Raw genomic sequence first — 9,900 nt, forward strand, 5'->3', positions numbered from 1 at the left:
ATCATAAATAAAAAAAAACAACAATAAGTTATATTCAATGGTCAGCAGTGGCTTTACAAAAGGGGCCATCCTCAGGAGCCCATCTGTTAGGAGGGGGTCTCGGGGTCTGAGTCCCACTGGGACAGCTGAAGCAAATCCCACAGCACCAGCTGGGAGAATAAATAATGGGGAGACAGGGCACCTTTGGCTGAGGACAAAACAATGTTTTGACAGGAACACTAATGGATTCTCGAGCCCTAACCGCCTCAACTTTCCCTCCACCGACAAGGTTGAGTCGAGTCTTCTAGTGGCGCCTGCCATCCGCAAATAATAACCTGAGAGGAACTGTCCCATCATCGATGATCCGGCTCTTTTTAAACACTCTCTTCAGTTGGAAGCCTGCGCCAGGATTTCATTTCCCTTAAAAAAAAAAAAGACAAATAAAAAAATGATTAGTCCACATTTTTGACTCAATGTATCCTTGATAATATAGCCATTTACCACAAAGTCAGAACTTACACATTACTGCCAGGCACAATCCTCTCTGGGTGTTGCTTTGTCAAACTAAACTTTCTGAAGAACGCTGGCAGTTTGAGCTTTGTTCTGGCTGAGCTGGAGGAAGCGCTGAAAAGTAAAAGTTCCTGTGTTAGATAGGATTTGACCCCCACTGCAGTGCTGAGGTGCTAATGAGAAGCTTTGTGGACAAACATACTGTTTAACACAGGCGTGTGAATGGCTAGGTATGGCTGGAATCTTTTGGATCCAGGTTCAAATTCTTCAAATTCAACACTGGTTTTTATTTTCTTTCTTTTTTTTGTACATTTTCACTCCTAATGTGCTTTGGAAACAGCAGTGTTTGGAGAAAAAACTCTGGGAAATAAGAAGATGTCAAAGATCAAAAAGTTTTCTGCTTGAAGATAGTTGTGAATTATCCTGAAAATGCACAAATAAACAAGAACCTATGATTGCAGCAAACCAGTATGAGTTTCTACTTGTGTTCATGTCCACCTATGTGTCTGTTTACACTGTAAACCCACCATTCTGCTTGCAACGAGGGATGTTGTTTAGACTCCATCCCTTGCTCCTCAGCTTCTGGTTTCAGTCCATCTTCCTCCTCCTTCTCCTCCTCCTCGGCCACTGCGCCCACGTCCTCTTGTATCTGCTCCCACAGAGAGCTGTTGACCCACAGGGCTTCCTGCAGGCTGAGGCCGTGTCCTATGCAGGTCACCCGGCGACACAAAGGGCAGCCCACGGTGAGCAGCCCGCCCCTGGCCTGAGAAATCGTCTCCAGGCACGGCTCGCAGAAGGTGTGTCTGCAGTGGAGCACCCGGGGGACCCTGTCCATCCGCGAGTAGGGTAGGAGGCAGACGCTGCACTCACCATCCTCACACAGAACCATTGTCAAGCTGAGCCGGGGGCCGCAGACTGTAACAAGTTGACTGCAAGGATGATCAAAGTTAGTGGATGACTTGGATCTTGTGAGTCCCAGTGACAACCACTCCACTGTCTAGGAGCTGACACTGATGATAAGGGCTTGTTCAAGTAGATAGTTGCTGCAGTCCCCACGTTCCCAGTTTGCTTCTCTCTGTTAAATAAAACATATATGGTTATTAGATGTTCTACTTGATAATACATCTTACTTATTGTCATTTTCACAGCTATCTCTTAAAAGACTTCCATTATATTGTAATTTAGGACTATGGGATAGCAGTCAGATGTATATACGTATTTTGGTCAAGACGGTGTGCCAACAATAAAGAAAGCTTAGGAAAACTAGAGTTGAATGACACTGAAATAGATAAGCATAACACAAACCAGTATCCACTACTAAACATTATATTTGAAGGAAATAGTTTAAAATAATAATAATATTGTATGACTATAAAGTCTACTTACAGTATACGTGAAACGTAAAGAGTATGTCCCTTTTTGGAGTGTACAGCACAGCCACACTGCAGTGAATGGAGAGCCTGCTCGTCTGCCGCCTGTTAGGAGTGTCTGGTGTATTTGTGGGGGCGGGACAGAAACGTCCCTCTCTTCTCACGGCCCAAACCCTAACAACACAACAGCTGGCATAGCAGAGCGGAGGAGACTCTCTTTGTTCAGTGTTTGATGATGGAGGGCAGGTGGAGAAACGGGTGCGGGAGGTTGAAGAAGGAGGGGGGTATAGGCAAACAATGATCGAACCTAGTTCGCATCTCCCATCTCCCTCCCTGATCAAAACGTAAACCACGTCACTATACATTTGGATGTATTATAATGAACTGCTAGATAGATGGACAAACACATTTTCTTCAAAAAATGAGGGCTCGTCCGGGATTTGAACCCGGGACCTCTCGCACCCAAAGCGAGAATCATACCCCTAGACCAACGAGCCACACTAGCGTAAATATTTTGTTAAACTTTAATACGTGACTGACTTGACCTGATAATTGTGTTTACAATATACGATTTGGTGCTGGGTATTTCCTAGGCTCTATTACATTCTAAAACCCACGCCTCCGTGTAACACCCATGGGACGTTTCTCTTAGGATAGCGGACCCGTTCAATGCTTGTAACAGCTAGCTAGCTTGGTAAGCTAACGTCACCGCTGCGTTACCTGCTAACCTTAACGTTAAGGTAAAGTCCGGAGGATGCTTTTAAAACAACGAAATGCAGTCACACAGCAACATGCTTGTTGGAAACCGCCCCATCGCGACTACAACGAGACCGATCATAATGCATGTTTTAAACTAGCTACCGCTAACGTCAACCGGATGCGGATTCGCGTAAGTACAAAGCTAACGATAGCAATCAGCGGGATTCCCATAATACATCCATTGGCATTTCGCACTCTTCAAAAATAAGGGCTCGTCCGGGATTTGAACCCGGGACCTCTCGCACCCGAAGCGAGAATCATACCCCTAGACCAACGAGCCACGTGTACTTGTATGATACAAGACAACTTATTGTATTCAACCATCCAGGACCATAAACCTATTCAGTGTACTGATGACTAAATATGGTTTCCCTAAACATTGCAATCCCAGTGCCAATTTGGCCCCAGGCTATCGGTTAATTCCAGTTTGCTAAATGTAAAAAGGCTGTACTGCAGCACCTTGTAACTTATAGATACTTGATATTGAATTTGGTTGTATTACAACATGTGCCGTATGCTCCTAATAATACATCCGTTGGTATATAAGATCATCTTAAGCCAAACGGCTGTTCTAATTATACTTCCATGATACGGATACAGAGTATGGATGAATTATATTGACCATAGACATGTAGGCTAGGCTAATATGCCTAGACCCATGTTTGCACTTTTAACGTAGGCTACAGCGTGATGAGGTCATAGATCGGAGGCGGAGGCGGAGTTACCGCCTCACATCAGGAAATTCATTGTACAGTCTCCTGTGGTTCGGTTGGGTTAACGATGTAAACAAAAGTAGTTAGTCCCACTGAAAGTAGCTAATGTTAGCTGCTACGGTTTGCTAACAATGTTAGAAACGTTAATGACATGCTTACTGCACTTAGGCTTTGCGACAATCTAAAGTAAGTTGCTGTAACGTTAGTTACGTTACTTAATTTCAACTCACGCAATTTAACTGACGTCGTTGCAGCTTTGTTTTGTTTAGCTAGTAACGGTAATGCTGTCCCAGAGGTTGCTTTGTAAGTTAACGTGAGGCAAGTTAACGTTAAGTTATTTAACTACAAGGCTTGATAAACACTGACAGTATCACTTCCAGATGGAGGCTTCTTTGGGATCTCTGCAGAATCCTGACCTAAGGTAACGTACAACTGGCAGAAGCCTAATTAGCTGACGTTAACTAACATAAGCTAATTTCGTAATATCACAGGCGTCCAGTGATGGTGAGCTGTTGCAGAGATGGCTACCTCTTTTTTATGTGGTATTTAAACTGATCCAGCAAACATCACAATGTTGTTTTATATTTTGTGTTCGTATTCCAGCTCTGTCCTGTCATCATGTGAGCCAGAGCTTCAGGAGCTGATGAGACAGATTGACATTATGATCAATCGACAGAAGAGGGAGTGGGAGGCTGAGATTCAGGCCATGGAGCTCAGGCTGAAAAGTGGGGAAGAAGAGCTGTTGACTTCCAGGGATCTCATTGAACGGAGGAACTTGGAGGTGCAGTAGCAGATCCTTTCTAAAGTGTTACTGTACTTTTTTTTTATTCAGATACACAAGTGATGGTTCTCTGTTGAGAAGAACTGAGAGGGCTACTATTTTCTTCAGTTATGATGAATATAACCAGTGTGTTTAACCTGTTTGACAGCAGCAGTAGCAGCAAAAAACTGTCCTGTTAGTAGTGTGAGGAGTGTCCCAGGACAATCAGACACTGTCCTGTGACTCCCATGACTGTCCCGGGACAGTCAGACACTGTCCCGGGACACAGGACAGTGTCTGGGAGTCACAGGACAGTGTACAGGACAGTGTCTGACTGTCCCGGGACACTCCTCATGACACTACTAACAGGACAGGACAGTTTTTGCTGCCACTGCTTCTCCTGTTTGGTAACATAAAGAGATGGAAAAACATTTACAATCATTCACCATCAATTGTCTTATTTTGGAATACAGTTTGTTGTTGTTTTACAGCATGATCATGACAGTTTGACTGCACATCCTCTGCATGCCACTTGTGTTACTAAATGGTGTTATCATGTTGGTGTTTCACCCACATTTTTACAACACATTTAATTACTGTCATCACCCCTGATCCTAGATCGGATTGCTCCGCAAGCAGCTAGAAGAAGTCCAGCCCGGTCGACAAGAGTTAGTTACCAAGTATGAGCAGCAACTGCAGAAAGTCCGAGAAGAGGTGAGACACTTGTCAGTTATACAATTAAAAACAATTGGTCAAGCAGCCTTTCATTTAACTGATTAGTAGATTAAGGTATACATTTAGTTCAAATCTTTTCAGTTCCTCAGCATGCAGATCTGTAAAGTCAAAGTTTACTTACATTTTTTTTATTTTATTCTTATTTAGTATCAAAATGTCAAAGAAATCACTAATAAAGCAACTTAATCATCTTCTATCTTTACAGACTAAACAATCTTTGATCTTACTCAATTTACAAAGAAGACATTTGATATTGATCACTGTGAAGTCTACTGCCAAAACATTCTGTATTGTTGTCCTTGTATGTATTTGAAAATATTTTTTTTTCTTCCTAACATTTTTTTCCTGCAGTTAGATAAATTAAAGAGAAGTTATGTCAAGCTTCAGCGCAAACAGCTCAAGGAGACCAATGGAGTAGCAAATACCAAAGAGGCAGATGGTTCAGAGGTGACCCGACTCAATCAAAAGATTGAGGTACAACAACATAATAGCGCGTTCCATTTACCTCGGAACTCGGGAGCTGAAGCTGGGAATGACGTCGAACCCGAGTTGAATGCGTTCCATTTACAAGTTGTAGTTGTTTACATTAGCTCTAGCCAGGTTAGCCATTGTTAGCAATGCCAGTTTGTGCTTTTTGTGTGCATACAAACAGCGTAGAAACATGTCCACAGATAGAAGATGGACAGGACTGTGTATATGACTGATTTAGTGAGACACAAATAACACAGAAGTGCTTATAACTTTATGTTACTACAGCTTTCTGTTGATGCACGGAGCAGCCATGTTGGAGTCTTAGCTCGTGGTACTCGTGGTTGCTCGAGTTCAGAGCCCGGAAATCCGAGGTCAGGGGGCGTGTTTCAGACTTTGACCCTGGAAAATCCGACTTCCGAGTTCAAATGGAACGCACTATTAGTCCAATTCCCTTGATATCCTCTTCCATACATTACCCTAGTCACTTACAGATTGCCCTTTACTACCTCCCACTGGTTAAGTATAGTATAATCATCCCTGTGTCTCTGCAGGAATATCACCAGCACTCTGTAGAGTGGGAGCAGCAGCGTATCCAGTACCAAAAACAAGTGACAGTGCTGGAGACCCAAAATAAGAGCCTGACTGATGAGCTCACACACGTGAAAGTAAAAGCAACTTAATAACCTCAGCCTGTAATGTCAAGTCAGACCGAGTTTAATGCTGAAGCAAAGTGGACGCAGGTTACTTTAACACGTATTCTCTGTCTTTTGGTTTCCAGTCCCAGTGGGCATTGTGCCAAAAGGAGAAGGGTTTTGAGATGCAGCGTCTGCGTACGCAGCTGGAGAAGGCTCAGGGCAGCATGCACTCACAGGAGCTTGAACTGGAACGCCTCCGACCGCTCAAGATATGGCTGGGACAGAACCAGAGAGAGCAGCAGGTCAGCAGAATGGTAGGAACGTATACAAGCAGCGGCAGATCAAAGCTTGGGACACACCTGAAGGCTAGCTCGGAAGTGATGTCATGAGTTGCTGATGTCAGTCACAAATATTCAACAGTCTTGAGATTAGAATCTTTACGTATCACACACAGTATGATTTCATCTGCAAACTGTCAACACTAGCTGAATATCAGCTGAGGATCCACTGCTGTTCACAGGTCCCTGCAGAGGAAAGGGAGGAACTGGTATCCCAGAACACATTAGAGCGAAGAGCCGGTCTTGAACTCCAAAGGCTTCTCAATGGAGCTGCCAGACTCAACCAAGCGCTGCAAGCTAAAGATCAAGTCATTCGGTGGGGGGATTTTTACCTGTAAATAATGTGTTTTCAGTTGTCGCGTTATGATGTAGTACAGCAGCAATACACAAGAGGGCAGTCTATACTAATACTGTAGGAAGGATGCAAAACAATAGGTTCAATGCTTGTGTCAATGTGAGAAGTCGATGGAAAACAACTATCTTGTTTCTCAGCTCTCTGGAGGACTGCCTCGCAGCGCAGGACTTTCCTGGTGTGGAAGTCCTCAGACAAGATCTGGAGAAGACCGCAATCAGGTTTTACTGCGCCGAAGCAAGCGAGGCTCATCTTAGGGCTGAACTGGCATGTTTGAAAGAGAGGTGAATGCTGGCTTCTTTATACGCTCACGTTATTATTATATTGGACATATGTGCTTGACGTTTGTGCTTCTGTGTGTCTTTAATTTGTGATGTCCACTTGGTTTTCTTTTTTGATGTTTGTGTGGTTTGCTCAGACTGGAGAGAGTGAGCGGACAGAAGACGGAGGACCTGAGGAGCGTTAAGGCACAATATGATTCCTCTGTTGCTGAAATGAAAAAGGTCAGAAGACTTCTCTGTGGCAACTTAACGCACATTCTGTATTGTGTGCAGGGTGTTCCCTACATTGGCTGCAGCACCCAAGCCTTAGCTGAATGAGTGTAAAATCAATGTGAGCATGCACAGATATGGTAATAATAATGGTCCATAATGATGTGAAATTGCATTTTTCTTTTTTATTGAGAAATGTAACATTTTCTGAGGAATGACCCATAAATCCCACTTCAAATATGTGCACCTAATTCTTGCACAAACCTAGGGAAAACACTGGCGTGTAAAGCATACCCAAGTGACATCCGTGTTGTCATTCCTCTGGATTCTACAGCTCCGAGAAGAGCTCCAGAGGGCCAGGCAGACTCACAGCGGTGAGGTGGAAGGAATGAGGAAGGAGGTGTCTAAGCTGACCACCGAGCTGCACCAACGTGACGTCACCATCGCCACACTGAAAGCATCCAGCATCCCGCCGCAGCTCCGTGGCCAGGTGGAGCGAGCCGAACCGAAAGCAGCTGAGCTCAGAGTAAGCAAAGAAACAGGCGTAGTCCTGTAGGGCTGCTCAGTTATGGAAAAAAATCATAATCACAAATATTTTGCTCAATATTGAAATCACGATTAACACGATAACTCAGTGTTTTGAAAAGATGATGCAATTATCAAACTTAAAATGTAGTTAAACAAGTCAACAGTCAAAACACCGCCACCTCTGAAATTTTCCTTAATACTTTTCCTGTTTAAACTAAAATGAGAGTGAACTTAAAATAATCGTTTTTCCCGATAACTCTATTATTGTAATCATTAGAAGCCAAAATCATAATCAGCATTACAATTTTGATTAATTGCACAGCCCTATAGCCCTGTGACAATGTATATTTCATGGAAATCAACTATGAACCCCTTGTTAAGGAATATAAGCGATGGCTTTTTGTCATTCATTGGTGTGTGTTTGTTATGTATTTATTCAAACATGACAGGGCTGTTACATTTTTAAGAATCTCCTCATCAAATTACAATTGGAAGTGTCTTTCAAGGTTTATTTATTTAGGTCTGGCAATGCAAGACTAAATAGTTGACAACTATTTTAGTTTAATGACTCTGCCACTGAGGGACTAAGCTCATCTCCTATAGGAATCCACAGGTAATCTTACAGTCATGTGTTTTTCTTCCCTCCCAGGAGCCTCTGTCAGTGTCACCTGCAGAGAGCATGGTCTCTCATTTCCTGGAGGAAGAGAGCTTTCTGGCCAAGGAGCTGGTCCAGAGACTGGACACCCACATCCAGGGTATGAGAGAGAACACTGATGACATAGTGTCAAAGTACCTGCCAAGTGGCTCAGGGCCCGAGTCTGCCCAGACTTCAGCACAGAATAGTTAGTGATGGAGTAAGGTGAAATAAATCTGAAAAATGTGCCTTGAACAGCAGTGTGGAGGACTGTGTGCTTGTTCTGAATTAGATCGCGGTGAAGAGAATGACATTTGTGGGGCATTTGGTGTGTGCCTCCAATGAATGAATTTTAGAGACATCTTTTCTTTTCTTTAACAGAGTTTGCACAGTTAAGTTCAGTATGGCAGCGCAGAGCTTTGAGTTCACCTGAGTGTTCATAAGAACTGTCAAAGGGAGGGCTTGTACTTCAAAAGTTCCAGTGAGCTCTCAGGCTGTACAGTGCTGCGGCCCACTCCGTCCCTACAGCGTGGCCCATGTTGTATGAGGTTATGCATATGACATAATATTTGTCTTTCATGGCTGATTTGCTCAGATAGCTGTCTGTGATTTTTTTTCTTGTTCTGTTTATCATGTATTTATTTGATCTGTGTGGCAGCAGCTTTGATTCGTTTTCACATAAGGTAAAAAAAAACCTCCCTGTCACATCTTCAAAAACTAGCAAAAGCTGATTAAACGCTTTGCATCACCTTGTCTTATGCAGCTGATGAGCATACTGTCCCTGTCCTGTGCCTCCATAAAATGTAAAAAAAAAAAAAAAAAAAGCCCAGTAGTCTGCATTTGTAATCTGAAAAAACATAACAGAAAGACAAACAAACCAGATTACCATTTGACTACACATTGAATCTGTTTAAAAGGTCTCATTATATAATAGGCTCAGAATAGGAATACAGAACATGTCTGCCAAAACGCTACAGCTTCAACGTTTTGCTTTGCTCTTTAGTGGCATTGTTAGCTTTAAAGACGTTACACACCGGGCCGATTATCGGCCGTCGGACGAAGTCAGTGACTCGAGTCTGTTCGGTGTGTTCCGTGCCGTCGTCCGTTGGAGAAGCTATCGGCCTTCATTTTGGCCGACCTGACACGTTCAGTTGGAGACAGGGCAGTCGGGACTCACCCAGAAATGGCGAGTGGAATGAGCGTGACTAGAGCCTCTCAAAATCCCGGAAATATGACAGCTACAGTTTATTGGAAAATAGCGTTGGGCACACTGACTTTGATGAATTTACTGTTGATCAGACCTCAAATGAGACAAGAAGCTAACATTAGCGAACGCTGCGGTGACGGTCCCTCTGCCTCTGACGTCCGGCTGCAAGAGACGCTGTATTCCTCCGACACGCTGTATTAACGTTACTGTTTAAAACGCTTTCCAGGTTAGTGGGGGTGCATACCGCTCAAAACCTACATTAAAAACATAGTAATCTTCCCCCAGCGTTTAGTTTGTTACTAAACTGTGTAAAATGAGTGGTGACGTTTATGTTTTCAGGTAACGTTACTGTTGACGTTCAAACAGGCCTGCGTGTGTGTTTTGAGAAATATCTTTATACTGCAAGGCTATATTTATT

At 43.4% G+C, this 9,900-nt stretch overlaps 1 protein-coding gene and 2 non-coding genes across 8 annotated transcripts; 1 reads left to right on the forward strand and 2 right to left on the reverse strand.

Moving 5' to 3' along the window:
* Positions 1–2,284: 2,284 nt before the first annotated feature.
* trnap-ugg (transfer RNA proline (anticodon UGG)) lies at positions 2,285–2,356 on the reverse strand. The gene has a single exon. It is a non-coding gene; the product is annotated as a tRNA-Pro (tRNA).
* A 225-nt stretch (positions 2,357–2,581) lies between these two features.
* cep63 (centrosomal protein 63) lies at positions 2,582–9,131 on the forward strand. 6 transcript variants are annotated; one of them, XM_028587516.1, is made up of 12 exons: positions 2,582–2,599; positions 3,712–3,752; positions 3,935–4,112; positions 4,710–4,805; positions 5,178–5,300; positions 5,849–5,962; positions 6,076–6,246; positions 6,453–6,586; positions 6,763–6,906; positions 7,041–7,125; positions 7,448–7,639; positions 8,291–9,131. In XM_028587516.1, the coding sequence occupies exons 2-12, from the start codon at positions 3,712–3,714 to the stop codon at positions 8,486–8,488; spliced, it is 1,476 nt and encodes a 491-aa protein (XP_028443317.1). In that variant the 5' UTR covers positions 2,582–2,599; the 3' UTR covers positions 8,489–9,131. The 6 variants fall into 6 exon arrangements, with proteins under 6 accessions (XP_028443317.1, XP_028443318.1, XP_028443313.1 ...); XM_028587517.1 differs by lacking the exon at positions 2,582–2,599 and adding an exon at positions 2,700–2,748 and having other exon boundaries at positions 6,076–6,234; XM_028587512.1 differs by lacking the exon at positions 2,582–2,599 and adding an exon at positions 2,702–2,748.
* trnap-cgg (transfer RNA proline (anticodon CGG)) lies at positions 2,827–2,898 on the reverse strand. The gene has a single exon. It is a non-coding gene; the product is annotated as a tRNA-Pro (tRNA).
* Positions 9,132–9,900: the final 769 nt, after the last annotated feature.

This window comes from Perca flavescens, chromosome 9 (assembly GCF_004354835.1).
Source record: "Perca flavescens isolate YP-PL-M2 chromosome 9, PFLA_1.0, whole genome shotgun sequence".
NCBI classification, from domain to species: domain Eukaryota; kingdom Metazoa; phylum Chordata; class Actinopteri; order Perciformes; family Percidae; genus Perca; species Perca flavescens.

Excerpts from the sequence above, each read along its gene's own strand:
- cep63 (XM_028587512.1), top strand. Across the intron at positions 3,753-3,934 it reads CTGCAGAATCCTGACCTAAG|CTCTGTCCTGTCATCATGTG; the intron begins GTAACGTACAAC and ends TTCGTATTCCAG. Across the intron at positions 4,806-5,177 it reads TGCAGAAAGTCCGAGAAGAG|TTAGATAAATTAAAGAGAAG; the intron begins GTGAGACACTTG and ends TTTTTCCTGCAG.